This window comes from Rhipicephalus microplus, chromosome 1 (genome assembly GCF_043290135.1).
Source record: "Rhipicephalus microplus isolate Deutch F79 chromosome 1, USDA_Rmic, whole genome shotgun sequence".
In the NCBI taxonomy this organism is placed as follows: Eukaryota; Metazoa; Arthropoda; class Arachnida; order Ixodida; family Ixodidae; genus Rhipicephalus; species Rhipicephalus microplus.
Genome location: NC_134700.1, coordinates 246,995,796 through 247,013,063, shown reverse-complemented (window position 1 = coordinate 247,013,063; position 17,268 = coordinate 246,995,796). Strand labels below are relative to the sequence as shown.

At 39.7% G+C, this 17,268-nt stretch overlaps 1 protein-coding gene across 1 annotated transcript in view; it reads left to right on the top strand.

The window, feature by feature from the left end:
- LOC119185248 (integrin alpha-PS1) overlaps positions 1-16,093 on the top strand; it is a 105,824-nt gene extending 89,731 nt beyond the window's left edge. The window contains exons 12-26 of the mRNA XM_075892377.1: positions 1,632-1,878; positions 2,852-3,001; positions 4,106-4,185; positions 4,684-4,834; positions 6,337-6,414; positions 7,360-7,439; positions 7,523-7,603; positions 7,798-7,900; positions 8,738-8,857; positions 9,310-9,369; positions 10,449-10,565; positions 11,231-11,350; positions 11,799-11,900; positions 13,986-14,114; positions 15,732-16,093. Of these exons, the coding sequence (XP_075748492.1) occupies positions 1,632-1,878; positions 2,852-3,001; positions 4,106-4,185; positions 4,684-4,834; positions 6,337-6,414; positions 7,360-7,439; positions 7,523-7,603; positions 7,798-7,900; positions 8,738-8,857; positions 9,310-9,369; positions 10,449-10,565; positions 11,231-11,350; positions 11,799-11,900; positions 13,986-14,114; positions 15,732-15,812 (1,699 nt within the window). The 3' untranslated portion in view covers positions 15,813-16,093. The remainder of the gene's footprint in view (positions 1-1,631; positions 1,879-2,851; positions 3,002-4,105; positions 4,186-4,683; positions 4,835-6,336; positions 6,415-7,359; positions 7,440-7,522; positions 7,604-7,797; positions 7,901-8,737; positions 8,858-9,309; positions 9,370-10,448; positions 10,566-11,230; positions 11,351-11,798; positions 11,901-13,985; positions 14,115-15,731) is intronic.
- The last annotated feature ends 1,175 nt before the right edge of the window (positions 16,094-17,268 follow it).

The following is a 17,268-nucleotide window of genomic DNA, read 5'->3' as shown; positions in this document are numbered from 1 at the left end:
AAGAAGTGAAGCAAATGATTTCAGCATTGATCTTTTTTTACCAAGCACACCTCACACAAACTCCGCATGAAAATATTAAAATCAGTACTATAATACAATCTTATGTTCAAGTGAGAATCAAACCCAAGGCCTTTGCATGGCAAGCAGGTGTCCACCAGAGCCATGCGATTGCTTGAAGCTGCTTTGATAAAAAACACTGCAGGAATGTCATGTAGTGGGAGGAGCCTCCTTAACGCATGATATACTGCATGGCAGAAGCGTAGAATCGTGCCAGGCATCAAAACATATAAATTCACACAACGAATGAATAAACTTTATTTGATGTCCGGCAGTTTCTTTCGGGCGAGGTGGGGGAAGAGTGGATTAACCCCTGTCCCTTCCCTCCCACAAGTGAATGCTTTAAAGGCCCATCCATTAAGAAGTGCTCAGACATAATTAATCATCAGCAGCAGAAGCATTGGAGGAACACGAAAGGCAAATAACAATTTGTCAGCTCAATCTATGACGACATCTAAAACGACAATATTATCAACAGAAGTGCCCTACCTAATGAAAAATGAATCTAAATGCACGAAAACACATGCGCCACGGATAGGACAATCGCTAAATATTCCCAATAACGTCAGATTTACTGCCTACAATTAATCACTAGTAATCGAACTAGCTGCGTTAAATAAATAACCTTACATGCACCAAGAGATGTAATAAAATGCTCCTTGTTCGTTTACGTTTGATTCATGGAAAAAAGAACTACTGGACGTTGCTATGGGGAATGGCGTGAGTGGTTCAAGCGTTCAATTTTTGCCTGGTTAAACTTGACAGGTCATGCTATCTAGCGGGGCCCAGTTGAACCAAGCACGCCTGTCATCTCGAAGGCCATGGCAGAAAATTATTCAACAGCCGTTGTTGCTGCTGTGGCTGCGACTACTCTTGCTCTGCTGCTACTAGTGTTGGCGGCTGCACACTAAAGCCGGGCAACGTTGCGCACAGCAACAGTGATGTGAAAGTTTCTACTTTGAGACGGGTAATTTTAAGTCCGCTAACCCAATGCTGACCACTAAAATGTGATTTTATTTCAAAGTAAGCACTTCCTTGGTGCAAAAGTAGCGCTACGAGGTTTATGGACCGCTACTTCAGGAATCGACATCGACTTAATATTTGCCTTTAGTGTCATTTCAACAAAGTGAGCAGCTGTGTAGGTTTCCGTGTTGCCTTACGGATGAGTAGTAATTCCTTCGCTGATTTGTACAAAGAACATTTGGGGTGTGGTGGGCACTTTGCAACTGTACTTGCAGTAGGCATTTTAAGATAGTTTTAAATGGCCTCTGTTATGTGCAGAGACATCCGTTTCCTTGTGACACGGTCGAGTCCTCTACCGAGAACCGAAAGCAGGCTAGCATTTGAGAAGGCGATGCACACAGGGCCTGATTACGCTATCATGTTCCGCTCTTGAAGGCAAAGCTCAAGCATCCACCAATATTTTTTGTCTCCCTTGCGCGTCGTACAGCAAAAAATGGGGCAAAAAAATAGGCTGGTCTGTAGAGAAGTCTGTGCTAAAATTTCTCGCTATAGTGATACATGAGCTGGCCTAATGAGTGGTGGGTAATATTTTCTTTTCCATGTTACTTTAGTTTCTCCTTCGAAGCCTGCTTCCAGTTTCTGCACAGCACTATGCCCAAGCTGCGCAATGGCACTGAGGCGGCACTGTTGCTCAACTACCGCATCGAGGCTGAGACGTTCACGGGCAAGAAGTATTATCGTGTCCGCTTTAATGCGTCTGCCAACTCGGAGCATCCAAACATCGTGGAGCGGGAACTGGAAGTTCCATGGTATGCTGCAGGCAGGGAACAGTGTTCGAAGGAACTGGTCTACCTCAAGGTTGGTCATTCTTAAGCTTGAAGAAGTGCAGAATCTCGTTTACAGAAATTCATAGCATGTGCAATCTTTGTTTGTGACACTGCACTTAGTTATAAAGACATGGCAGAGCAAGTAAATGACGGCAGGCACAAAGCTTTCAGTAATCCTGTTTTGACTGCATTCAGTTCCTTGTCATATGCAGCACTGCCTTTGTTGCTTCACTAGCTGCAGAAATGAAAAAGAGGGAAAAAATTTATCAAAGTATAGCCACTGAAATATTGTTAATTTAGTATTTATTTATCTGTCATAGTACTCACAGCACCCAAGGGCATTATAGTGGGGGTATTACAGTTATTATACTGTGACCTAAGCACTGTATAATACTAGATTTTGGATGTGCACGTGGAAGTCTTTTGGCTGATAGGTATCATGTGGTCACTGCTAACAAAATCCATTCATCATGTGTTGAAGAAAAATGTTTGAGTATTCATATAATGATATTTTTTTCTTTGCTTCTTTTTGTCGTGTCTTGTGTTGTATTGATACAGCCTTTGTCTAAATGTGGAAGCTGCCTTTATAAAAGGCTGTTCTTTAAACGTCTGCATTCAGTCTTGTCTGTTCTTGGTTTTGCCCTCTGTACTGTCATGTACTGCCGTCATCTTTATCAACCAATACTTCTACATTTTTTAATAGGTAGCGAAAAGGTATCTGTGAAGAGAATCTTGTAGAGAATTTGCATGTTGTCTTTGATCGTAGATTTATATATTCTCTAGAAATTTTTATATGCTGCTGCTGAAAATGTTGTATTCAGTTTTTCATCTCGATCATTATTTGGGATTAAGTAATGTCACCTAGCAGTAAAGTCACCTAGTAGTGCGACTATTTTTTTTACATGTACCTGGCATGTAGCAATATTGAGTAACACGGCGCACAGATTTTTTCAAAGTGTATTGCTACATCATCTGTTGCGTACATCATGAATTGTTTTTTCCAGGACAAGTCTGACATTCAGAGTGCGATAAAGATGAAACTCAGCTATTCGCTGGTTCAGAGGGTGCCTCGACTCCCAATTCCTGGTGCCTCCCTGCCTGACATTGATCGCTTTCCAATCCTGAACCAGAAGGAAGCCTCTAGGGTCTTTGAGGTGAGAATGTCATGCATGTATGAGAGCCTCGTCTTCTTAACTGCTTCTCGGATCACATGAATGTTCAAGAAATAATGTATAAAAATTATGTGAGATTCATATGTAATCAAAATACTATCTAACTTTTAGTTCTCTTATTCAGTAATAGGTTGACTAAACTTAGATTTCTTTTTCCCATTTTGTCTCAAGATTATGTTAAACTCTGCAGTGAATCGCATAAAGATGTGAAGCTTAAATCAAACTAATTTTAACCAAATTTGCATGAACATATTAAATGCACTTACGACCGAAATATAAAAATGCTTTTTTCTCTGTAGCTATAGGAAGCTTACTTACCTTTAAAGCTAAATTATTTGGTTTGATAATACATATGCACACGCACAAAAATTACCTAGGCAGACTTTTTCACTGTCCAAGTTCTTTTCATTATTATTTTTTAGCTTCTTACGATGCATGCGAGTCTCTGGCATTGCAAATTTGTGGTACTCTTTGTTTTGATTAAATCCCAGGAGAGTTTCTGCGGGGTTTCCAAGTTTTAATGCTATATTATGGGCATCCTTTATCAACAATTCCACGCGTTGCAGTGGGTTGTGGTATTTTGATAACGTTTGTGCCATATCCCAGTATATCTCGATTGTGCTGCTTGAACATGGCAACAGTTCATATTTAAAAAGTGGCCAAAATTAACAACGGAGTTTGTTATTACCACAAATTTTGAGGAGTGCATATTAATTTCAGGTAAAAATGACCAATTATGGAACTCTGCATAATATTGACTGCCCATGAATCGGCACCTTGACTATTCTCTCCATAAACCATGACAGTGGAAACATTTGCTGTAATGAACACAGTGCGATCAAAGAAGTCCTTTTGTATAGTACACTGAATGCACGAAAATTTTGCACAGTTTGTGTTGCTAGTACTGTAACAATTTAGTGCTGCATACGTGTGGTTTCTGGCTTATGATAGCTGTGTATTGCCATAAGTATCACATCATTATGCATTATACATTGTTATCATATTTAGGCAGTAATGGTAATGTCTCTTTAAATAAGTTCTGTGTGATATCAAAGAGGCTATTTTTGTTTGCCTTTCATATCCTAGGCACGCTTCCTCAAGAACTGTGGAAGCAATGACATTTGCGAAAGTGATCTCCATGTTCAACCTAAATTACTCCTGCCCAAGTAAGTGCATGAGCAAATCTGAGTTGTAATTTTCACTGTTCACAGCACACTTTGACTAATGATTTTTGATGACCAGTGTAGACTCTGAGGTCTGAAAGCCCTATTGTGTCCATGTAACATGTTGTAAATTCAGTAACACGATTGATTACGACCGATTGTGCTGGGAATGCATACAGCTATATTTTTTCCATGTTGCAGCTGTCATGGAAGCTCTCAGAGTCTCTTAGATCACTTCCTACATTAGAAAAAAAAAAATGCTACACATGGATGCCACATTATCTAGACCAATTACACGTATTTCTTGAGGCCCATCTACGTATCTCATAACACTGAGAATAAAAAGCATGACTGAACACTAAAGAAATTCAGATTAGGTCTGTCAATTTAGGTTACTTTCATTTTTTGTAGCTACTGTTATTTTCACTTCACACTGGCTCATGGCGATAGCAAGGAAAGTTTCAGTCTGTCTTGAAAAACTCGCATTGAATCTTTTTTCAGGGAGGAAGGAGTTCCTGTGTTGTTCCTTGGCGAAGAACATGTCAACATGTCAGTGAGAGTGCTCAACCGGGGTGAACCAGCCTACGATGCGGCTCTATACATCTTCCACTCACCTGCATTAAGCTATGTTGGCCGCAAGCTTCTGTCCACAGTAAGTCAATAAAAATGCGGATTGTGCGGCATACCTTTGCGCATATGCCACTGGAAGTGTCTTTGTCTAGTGTCGACATATGCTGATGTTTTTGCACATTTTCTTCGCATTTCAAGAGCCAACTGACAGTAACATGTGGGTACGTGGCATCCAGCTTATTGTAATAAGATTGCTGCATCATTCCATAATGGTGACCTCCTTGAATAGAGCGTACATTAGATTTACACTTGAACCACTTTATCAGAGACACTGGTATAAGAAACAAATAGGTATAAGAGACATCATTGTGTCGACAGTAAAATAAGGGTTGATAAGAAAATGCATACGAGGTACCGTGCTTATAAGAGCCATCTCAGATAAAAGACAAGAACTGCTGTCTGGAGCATGCCTCTAATAAAATAATAATCTATTTCTGTATAATATTGCTCTCATGGAACTTTCATTATGAAAGACTGTGAAACAACTTGCTTAATGAATAGGTTATGTTTAGAGCAGAACAACATGTTTGCATGTCCCTTATTTGTTTATGTGATTAAAACTTTTTTTAAGAATTTCACATTTGCCCCGCTTCCTTCGTGTAAGTAGTTATTATTTACCAGTGTATTCTATGCACATGTACCATTTTCTACCTTGTCTTCAACACAGCCTTATGATATTGTTTAAATTGCAGTTCTCATCATTCTTGTTCCATCACTACTTAACTATACATGCTGAAATCTCCTATGAGCAGATTTTGTTCTATTTTATGTATTCTAATGATATCATCGAAATGTTAAACTAGTGATGTTCCTTCGTGTAAGTAGTTATTATTTACCAGTGTATTCTATGCACATGTACCATTTTCTACCTTGTCTTCAACACAGCCTTATGATATTGTTTAAATTGCAGTTCTCATCATTCTTGTTCCATCACTACTTAACTATACATGCTGAAATCTCCTATGAGCAGATTTTGTTCTATTTTATGTATTCTAATGATATCATCGAAATGTTAAACTAGTGATGCAACGAGGTTAATTACATTTAGTGATGTAGAAGTAATTGAAACAAGTTGAATGGACTCCTTGCTTTGATACTCTGAAACTATTTCATTTGTTATGCACGTATTGAAGCCTGGATGGTGTTACTGCATGGTAGTCCAGATTCAGTACACTTTGCTGATGTAGAATTCAGAGCTATATTGTGGGGTAGTACTAGAGACACAGAGCTGTCTTTATTGCCTCTTGCTTATCTATTTTTGTTTGCACTGAAACAGTATTTAATCTTTAGTAGCATGCATTTACGCACATTGAAGATATCCCTTATTTAGGTTAATACAAAGTACCTAAACTCTTGTGGATCTTTTATAGCTTCAGTGTATTTGTCAAGCAGTGATCCTATCAAGTAATTTGTTCTGCCAAGTACTTCATGCACTTGTAGCATTTGTGTATAATTCATTGGTGCAAATTGAGTGCATCCCCTTCTTTGATTCTCTGCAACTCTAGACTCTCATGCATCTTTCAGGGCCTGGATGTTGTTGATTGTGTTCCTCAATCTACACATGTTAAATGTGAGCTTGGAAATCCTCTCAACCAGGGCGAGGTGAGTGGTGATCTTCATTGTAAGCATACTACAAAACATATCCCTGTTTCTAAGTTTAGTTTAAACATTTAAGATGTGCAGTTATACTTCAGAAAAAAAAAAGATTTTATTTCCTTCATTAGGGTTCTAGTTATTTATATGAGGAGTGTTCATAAAGTTCGTATTGTCAGTATGATGAATATATAAAAGGCGTACACGATAGGCATCAAAATGAGTGTGCATATGTCTAGCTGCATCGCTACATGACACTCTTGTTCTATATAACACCGTGGTACATCACTAGGGCACCTGAACAAAAATGACAGCACCCATCAGGAAATTCTAGTTCACACAGCACAGATGATGGTGACGCATGCAGCCTCCTTATGCTACAAAATTTGTCGCCACCCATTATATCCACCTGACCTAGCACGAAGAGACTTCTCTTCCATCGCACTGCGCGGGAAACAGTGTGGGCATGGCGAAGTCATTGCTCATGTCGAGCTCTTCTGAAACTCTGAAAATGAACAGTTCCACTGCAACAGCCTGCGGCAGCTCATATATCAATAGCAGAGGTGCGTGATTTGCACAAAAATAGGTAGAGGAAGAATAAGCTGCCACTCAGATTTCATTTCTGTGCCTTTTTTTTTTCGTGCCCATAACACGAACTCTATGAATGCCCCTCGTATATCTAGAGAACCATAGAACACCAAAACGTCATTCAAACAGGGGCACCAGTTATTCACCACAACTGAACTTTCTTTTGTGCTTTGTAGTATACAAGATTAACATGAATGTTTGGGCATGTTGGTAGTTCATCGTCAAGCAGACAGTGCTTGTCCACATTACCTCTTTTCGTTCGTTTGTGTTTTCTCCTGTGCTGTTGAAATTTTCTTGAAATTGTATGCTAGTCCTGACGACACTGGCTTGCGTTTATTGCACGAAGTCATTCAATGTTTCTTACAGGTCGAGATACTTCTTCGGTTTAATACTCGCAGTGAGGCCGATGCTGAAACTAGCATGAAATTTACCATCAAGGCTAATACGTAAGTTGTGCTATCTTTTAGTTCTCATGAAGAGCTTTTGTGAGTGACATCATTTTAAATGCTTCTTTTGCTGTCCTTTCTAGTACAAGCCAAGAAGTGAGCCCGCAAGAAGACCTGGCTATAAACGTTAATGTTGTTCGTGTTGCAGAACTTGAACTTAGAGGGTAATTACTTTCTTTTTTTCTCTCTTCTATACTCTGCCATTAGCGCCCACAGACATTTGTTGAATGTAGATCTTTCTTTTGATATTTCTGGCTTATTAGGGCTTTGTGAGTGATTCTTCCGTGAAACGACACCAATACCTGTGCACCTGTTCACACTGAGGAAGTTCTAAAATGGAGCACCTTTTTCTTTACAGAGCCACCCAACCAGAACAGGTTTGGTATGGAGGTGCTGTTGTTGGTGCACATGCCATGAAACATTTTGATGAAATCGGCAGCAAGGTTACCCACACTTATCAGGTAGAGTTTTCTCCATCATTTCTTGCTGTTAGTGCATTAACTCTTGAACAGTACCATGTAATGATGTGTGCTTGAGCATGCAAATGTATATTGAAGTGTAGAAAAACCATTGCTTTTTTTCTCCTGACTGATTTCCTTACCTTTTAGTATTTGTTCCATTGCGTACTTGGCTAAAAAGAAGCTATAATCTATGTGGTGATTTTCTTTTCATTGAGATTTTGACCATAAAGGAACTAGCGGTACACATATTACATATTAGAATCTTGTATTCAACCAATAGAAATGAAAATTTATGTGGCTAAGTTGCTATTTTTCTTAACTTTTTGTTCTGAAAAAGTACTGCTCGTGTGTTTGCCATTGGTATGACAATAAATATGAAAACTGTGCTAATCAATTTAATGCCATGGTTATTCTGTCTAAACAAGAAAGTCAATGGGAAGATGAAGACTTGAATTTACCGACAATTGTTGTCAACCAGTGTTGACTGCTTTCGGCATGTCACAGTGCTTTCTCTAATGGCCACATGGACTTGTTCATTTTGTGCGCAGTATTGTTACATAAATGACATACAACCTATGAATATATGTAAAGCAAGCCTCCGGCAATATTTTTGTAATATCTTTGTAAATAAATGCATGCAACTACTTCCTGCTTATGATATTGCATGGCGAGACATAGCGTCACATTATTGGTTGATGAATAGGAGTTAGGTTGCTGAGCTCACAGCGAAAATTTCAACTCATGTGCAAAAAGTTTTCCACTTGCTAACTCATTCGATTTCAGGTATACATCCACTGAACTAACTTTTTATTGTGTGTGGCCACTCATTTTTTTTAGGTGTTCAACCATGGCCCTTGGGCTGTACCCTCTCTTGATGTTGTTGTTTCCTGGCCATATGAAGCTGAAAACCAGCAGCAGCATGGAAAATACCTCCTATATGTGACTGATGTTCCTCAGGTTTGTAATCAGGCTGCAGGTATCTGCTAGGACACAACTTATATCATCAATGAAACCTCACTAAACTTTCCGTGTTAATTTTCTAGAAGCACATGTAAGAGCATGTACCAGGGGCCGTAACGGGGATATGGGTTCTGGCTCCTTCCTTTCCCCTGAAATCTTTACACGCTTCAACTTTTCGAATGACACTAAAGTAATTACACACTTTCGCAGCGACCACCAGTTGCCAAAGTTTGTCATTCCACACCTCTTCCCCCCCACCCGAATTCTTGGGCACAACCACGGTGTTCTAACACCGTGGGCACAACCTTGCATGTGGCACTAAACAGTGACGTCATTTAATCATGTACAGTCATGTAACCATGTAAGCAGTCAACATCTATTACCTAGCACTTTGTAGTACTTGAAGAATACTGGATTCGGTAGAATGCTTCATTATTGGCTCCTTTCAGGTGGCTGGGGATGGAGAATGCTTCATGGAAGAGGGTCAGGTTAACCCACTTGGATTAAAGGTAAGTCACTTATCCTGGTTTCTGTAACAATAGAATAGCGTGCACTTCATTCATTTGTTTAAGTAAAGCTCGGCACTGTGCTTTGTGAAACTGCATAAATTTGCTGAATGGAACGTTTCTGCTTCTAATTTTTGTTCATTTGCTTAATCAAGAAATTTTCTAATATAAGAGTAACACCCACGAGAAATTTATCTCAAAAGATAGTTGTAATACAGTGATGGAAGGGCCGCTGCAAATGCTCCAAAAGAAAATTGCTGCTCCATGCTGCTCCAAACAGAAATTTTTGTTAGTAATTGCTCTAAACCTGCTCTGAAATAACACTGAGAGAATGAGAATGACTGACTGTTACTGTTTGATCGAATTTCAATTCCCCAAGAAACTTAGAAAAATCTGTGTACTATCATCCCAGTGTGCTACTAGTGTGCAGCATTAGCGGCTCTGATCTCAATTGTGCAACAAGAATTGGCATATTAAGCATATAGCTCGTTTGGCTGTTTTTTTTTTTTTTTTGCTTTTTTTCTCTGGTGACACGCAGGTTAATGTGGTGAAATGTGAAAATGAGCAGGATTGCTTTTATCTCACACCGATTGTCTACTGCTTATTTGGCAACAGTTATATGGGACTGTGGTTACTTCTAAAATGTGGCCGTCAGCTTTTTCTGGTTTGATATTATTGCTGCAACAAGTACTAGTATTTTAAATGGTGTCTCATTTCACAGCACATTTTTGACAACCTGCTGTTGTTTGCTATATGAAATTTGCATTGATATTTGTCTGTTGAATATATTTCATAAATGTATTAATACTTATGAGATGTCTCGACAATGTTCTGAACTGCAATTAACCTATGGGAAATTTAATATCTGCTCCTAAAACACTGATACCTGCTCTAAAGCAGCATTCTTTTTTGCTCCAGAAACACTTATGGCTGCTTCAAAGTATTCTTCAAGAAGTAAAAAGGCACTTCTATCACTGTAATATTGATGATTCTAATGGTTGCCTTTGATAATGGTGCACAAGCTGGAAAACTCCTGGTCTGTGTTTGTATTGTAACTCGCCTTTACTCCTTTTTTTCTCTAGGACCGACCCAGTGCTATAACTGCTGCCAGTCGCACGAAGAAACGCGAAAAAAGGGAGATAGTTATCTCTCCTGAGGAGGTGCGCCTTGAGGGCAAGACTGTCAGGCTTGTCACAATGGTGAGTCTTTAAAACACTTTCTGTACAGTCTGAATAGATTAAACAGAATTTCAGCTTGATCTAGCTGGCATTTAGTCACAGTTGAAGAATTGCTATGTGCCAACTAGGCAAAGATAATAGAAACAAGAAGACAGGTGCCCATACTGATGCTCACATGTGCATGGCCTGCTCTGCATAGATAAGGAAGGTGTACCTAGATTTTTCACACAGTATTTAACAGTATTGGTGCAGTGAAAGCACACACAGCCACGTAAATCAAAATGAAGCTTTTTCTTTCAGCAATTGTCCATATTTATTCTATGCAAAAGATTCACTCCAGTTTATAGACACCTGTGGTTGTTAAATTAATGTAAATGAAGGCCACATGTAAATGAAAGTTGGAAAACTTTCTATTTTGCTCCTCTTTATCATTTACGCACCAGTGAAGCTGCAGTATCTATGAGTGGCTTTTGCGGCATCAATCTAAACTGTTGCCAGACATTTTTGAATTGTCTAATTCAATCATTATGATGGATACTTTGAAATGATGCAACAATTTTTTACTACTGTGGTTTGATGGTTTTATGCTAAAAAAGGCAGACATGTGAAAATGGCTTGAAAACATTTTCGTTATGTTGTAAGTCATTGTATCTCAAGATGGATTAAAATGTGTCCTTTTAAAACAGAACTGTCATAGGGGCAGCGCCAAGTGCTTCAAGTTTCGGTGCAGCATTCGTAATCTCAAGAAGCAGTCATCTGCTACAGTCACCATTGCAGCTAGGCTGTGGAATGCTACTCTTGTTGAGGTGAGTTACCTCATATGTTTTAGGCATGAAATCGTGTGTGGTTGCATGGCCAGAAGTTTGTAACAAAGGAGGGGAGGGGAGAAAACACAGAAAAGCTGGATTATATGGAGCACGCATCTACGCATATTTCAGCTGTGGCATTAGTAAAGGAATCAAGTTTATCTGAGCCCTTCACTGGAGTGTTCATCATGGCCCTAATGTGTTCCTTTGAAATATAAACTCGCTCAGTTGATGGGGCATGCAGATCGAAATACTAAAGCAGTGAAATGGAATAGTGAGTCAACTGACCAATGCTTACCAGAAGAAGTGCTCGCCTCGTCGAATTTTCATGTAGTAATTCAGTTGTGTCTACGTAGGCAAGCAGGCACTCTTGCATTTCCATGAAGTAAAAGACATTACGTAAAAACAGCATATTCTTAATTTAAATTGTGCCCATCGTGACTTGCAGGACTATGCTGCAGTTGACCAGGTCAGCATATTATCCTCAGCTGAAATCGTTCTTGATTCATCCCTGGAGATTCGGCAGAAGGAAGAGGACGACTATGCAGAGGTATGAATTAAACATCTGCAATGCATTTATGCTGAACCTTCTTTTTATCGGCACATTAACACATTTATGTATTTTATTTCTGACAGCTGTCATGTCAGGAGTATTGCTGCATTCGCAGAGGAACTATTCAATTTGCCAATCACGTATCTATTTCACTGCATTTTTTTTTTTCTTGCTCTGAATTAGAAGGAAGATTTTTTTTTAAATAAATCAGAGAGTTTAATTCAGAAGTTTGCAGAATAGCAACATTATCTAAAACTCCATATAGTAATGTCACCTGTGAAAATATTTAAATGTTTTAAACCTAGCACTTTTAAGAGTCACCTGGCGAACCACTTTCAGAATACGTCTAATGGGACACATTCTGAAAAACAATACAAGCCGGCTACATGAAAACATGCTGTGACCAAGCTGTCCTCTTTTCAACTTGTTTAAGGAAAGCAGTTCACACACAGTATCGTAATACTCTCATTGTAAGTCTAATCGGAAGGGTTACAAGATGTATGCAACGTAATAAAAATTATATACATTTAGGGATGGCTTTTGATGCATAATTTAGGGGCACACAGTGGTTCATGCAGTATCTGAAGAGGATATTACAAAAGCTATAGCCTACAGAAATATGCTTTCTAATACAGTCCTTGTTGTGCCTGTTATGGACTTCACAGTGTATATTTATGTTGTAACCAAGCAAACGATTGGATGGAAGGCAGTGAGCATAATGCACAGCTCATGCAACGCGGAGTGCGAGAGCTGACATCTGCTATGGCTACTGCTACGAGCGAATGATTGGCTCAATGGAGGATGAAAGAGAGTGAGTGCGGAGCACAAGTGCAGAGGAGGAGCTATGGCATTTAAAAGGCAACATGTGTTCAACCCTTTCCTCTCTTACAAGGGCGGCCTTGCACTTGAGCCTATTCCATCATTTCATGGCACAGTTGACACACCTTTGCACATAATCGCAGTTCGAACGCACCAGTAGAAGTGCTTTGTTTGCCGCTGATGCTGAACAGAGCCTTAGCACTGACAACACCTAGAGTCCTGCTGCACTGTAATTTTGCATTAGGGAGTACCGTAACAGTGGGTAATCTTTCAGATTGGCATGTCTATATGATGTGTCTTCTTAATCACTTCTTTCCAACTATGGTTTCGATAATAGTTTGTGTTGCACGAGTTAGTTCATACATGGAGAAATGCAGCTCGATTTAAATGGAAACAGGAGACGCAGATAGACAAATACGTACGAGTGCTGTCAACAACTTTCAAGTGGTTGCAAATTCTAAATATCTATCAAGCTTGGAAGAATGGATTATGATGTGTCCATACTATTAGAATCTAGCTTTGTCACATAATTAAAAAAAAAGTAGTGATGGGACACACGTCAGTTTAGGGATCACAGTACATGCTTTTGAGATATATTTTAGGCATATACTAAAAAATTTGTGAGTGGACTAAGTCAGTTTAGACTATAGCACATCAGATGTGTGTCCCTCTGTATCTGGCAATATATTACGGTAAGTTTGCCTGCAGACAGCTTGGACATCTGTGCTTTGGCATATGAAATACGCAGATATTTAGTTGAGAGTTTAGTTTGAAGTTATACGCACATGTTCTAAAGCATTGGCAGTATATTAAGCCATACCGAAACATAACCTGCCTTGAAAATTTCAGCCGGTATTCAACCATTTGCTTGATCACAGCAGTGACTTCGTTAATCATTTTGCACTGATCACATGATGGCCTCATATGAAGAGCAAAATTAAGTTTGGAGGAAGGCAACATACATGCGATGAACCAGTGAGAGGCAAGGATATGGTACATATGTGCTGATGCTGCATAGCATTTTCTGATGTTCAAATTTGTCAGCAGCTAGAATATTTGATTACATGAGCATTTCATGTCTTCCTAAGTGAGTAGTCAATTAAACATAAAAATGAGCTTTACATGATGCTATTTGTGGAAAGTGGAACAATCAACATCACATCATTTTCCAGTTGCTTTCTTCCTCAACAAATATTTGATAGCAATAGTTTCAAAAATTACTACGGCAGAACAACATACGCAAAGATTTGCTTCCAAATGCAGGCAGAAACAAGGGCTTACCCTGATGCAAGCTTGTACCAGAAGACAGAAGGTGTGGCACTTTGGATCATCATCCTTGCTATTGTTGCAGGGATCTTGCTACTACTATTAGTCATCTTCATCCTCTACAAGGTGGGTGCTCTAATGCATTGTTCAACAGAACTACTAGAATAGCACAAGGATGCAGAGACTGAACAGACACATACAGGGTTTTAAAGACTCGCGACAAAATATCTACAATCGAACTCCGCTATAACGAATGCCATTTCAATTAAAAACGAAAAATTCACGATTCCCCGTCAGCAGTCCATAGGAGTCGATGCATAAATATTGTCGCCACAACGAACACTTTTTCTTCGATCGTCCCACTTCAATGAAATTTACGGTGCAATTCCAGGCTCAGATACTTATTCCTATGCATGCAGTAAACCCAATCTTTAATATTTCGATGCATTTTCAGAGCCCGAAAATGCGCCAAAGATGTCTAAAACATGCATTGGCACCACCAGACACCACCGCTGTACCACCGCTGTTCAGCAAGCATGGGCGCCGCTATTGCTTGATAGTGATGGCAGTGAGACTGCCCTGGCCTTGCTTTTGCTATTGGCTTATGTTTGAGCCGCAGACGACCCGAAGCTGAAGCTCAGTGGCTCAGTTCATGGTTTCCTCAACGCAGCTGCTGGGTGCAACCGCGGAACGATGCCTTTTCCGATTACGATGCTTATAATTATATTCGCGCTGGTCAATATGGTAACTAATGAGAGTGGCTGTTTGTCCACATTATAAACAAAATCAGCTACCCGCGAGTTATGGATGATAATGGCATAGAATAATGCAAAAGTCGCCGCTCCACGGTACCCTGCCTCCATCTCAACGTTGTCGGATAATTTTGACTGGGGGCAGCTGCTGGTGTTAACATGTTAATGCAACTGTTTGGTTTGTTCACAAAAACGGTTTTAGGCATTGTTTCAGCGAGCTTTTCACCATGATTTCACTATGCATGGGTGAGAGTGACGCTGGGACGCTGCTGGGAAAGAATAGGAAGCAGCGCACATTTTTTTAATTTTGAGAATAAACGTTCCTTTGTTTTGCTAGCTCAGATCAGCTATATTTTTTCAGTTTCACTACAACGAAATTTTCGCCTCAAGGAAATTTTTTCCGCACCCCGTTAGTTTCGTTGTAGCAGGGTTCGGCTGTACTAGGTATAGAGCTATGCGTCACGCAGAAATCTCTGAAGGTTGAGTCTTGCAGTGTTTTATGGTTTCAACACCTTTGGAGGTCATCTTGGCAGCTCTGTCCTCCCTAAGACACTTGGACAGTAGCTCTGGTTTAGTCCTGTTTATCTCCACAGCAAGTATAGGCCCAGATCCAAGGATTTTAAGGATAGCTCAGAGAATGAATGTGAAGTGCTTTGATTGAGTGCGAGTGCTTCGGAGCACTTGAAAATGGCCAGTCAGATATTCCGTAAGTTTTGCAATGCATAGGTTGGGACCTCCATCAGTGCCATAAAGTTTCAATTTTCTGATGTACTTGGATTTTATTATAGTGGCTTTATTAGCGTAACCGAAGAAATTAACTGCGCAAAAGCTGTGATGAGTACTAAACATGAATTCTTGTGCAGAATGTAGCCAAATCTTAATTAGTGTTCTTTTATTGAAGCACATCACAACCGTTAGTGGTGAGACAGATTAGGAAGCTGCGAAATGTCGCGAGAGCATGTTTTTTTAAAGACCCTGTTTGTTCCTGCAGTTGGGCTTCTTCAAACGGAAACGTCCAGCTGATGGCTACTCCCCGGCACCTACATCAGACAAAGATTTTAATGGCACATAATGAAGAAACAGTATGCATCAACGACATCCGAGCCAAGTGGAACGAATATGACATCCGTCCGGGCGTGCTGTCCATGTGAACCTTCCTAGCCAACCTTGGGTCAAGGTCTGCTGATAGCTACATGCCCAGCGGTGCCTATGTCAAGCCGCTAACCTCCATTAATTTCTTACTGTCTTCAGTGCTTTCGTTTTCAGTACTTTACAACCACTGAGAGTCATCTTGCTCTAGCGTTTTATTCTACAGCTTGTTGCTTTGAGCCGGTGAGCTAGAGAGTTTTTTTTTTTTTTTTCATGTATAAAACTTACATGAGCTTGCTGAAAGCAAGCTCGTGTAAGTTCTTGAAATGTTTCTATGAGTAATGGTAAAAAAGGTGCAGGTGTACTTTCCTAATGCTGCTGGTACATGCTCTAAAAGTTTCTTTAGTTATATAGCCATATTTCACTAGACAGTAATTTTGTACCGTTGCATGTTCATGTGCACTCGCAAGTATATATCTGAGGCCACAGGTGCTACAGAAAGAACTTGCCTTGCAGTTTGGGTATGCAACCTGAAATAAACTGTTATAATCACCATGTGTCAGTTCAACCAATGCATAGTTTATTCAAAAGAGTTCCCTATTACATAGATGTGCTAAAATAGATTAAATAATTTTCTGTTTACATGTTATGGCCTGTAGACTTTTGTTAGGACTGTACATGGTAGCAATAATATAAAAGTAAACAAAGGTTATAAGTTATTCCTTGTCATATTGCGAATCTGTTGTGCCATGTTTTCTGAAAATGTGCAGCTCAGCGTGACCAGTGCTGGAGTAAAACTGAATACCTATTGCATGGCTTGACTTTCCAGCATGCGTTGATAGTGTTATGGCCTCGGCAGCCTGTGATGTTTTGAAAAATGCGAAAGGTATGTGCCAGTAACAACAGCACTGTTATGCGACCTCACACCCACCTGTGTCCTATTCTACGCATTCTTCTGGAACTAGTGGTAATACATGCTAAATGATTTGGTACATGCTGTGACACCAGTTAAGTCTCATTTCAGCCTGTGCACCGTGCATGGCAATTGACTTTTTGATGGGTTGGACAAGGTGATGACACCTTTCACAACTACTGAATGGTACATGCTTCAGGAAATTCTTGGTTTCAATAACATGGCTCTCAGTAACAAGCTTCATTCGTAACAAGCAACCAGATACTATAATGATGCTTTTGCATTTTGCCTGTTTCTTTTTATCTTTTCACTTCTGAAACTTATATTGCTGCCATTTCTCCTTTTTTTTCATGGTCCATACTGAAGTGATAACACATATTCATTTTGATTTCACGGTCGTAAGACGATGCATTTTTGCAATGTAACACTTCGAGTTGCTGAAAGCACCAGTACTCGGGTGGTACCGCTGTCAGTGTTTCTAAAGTCTATCATAAGGGACTAGACCTGTCTTCTACATTTTTTCATG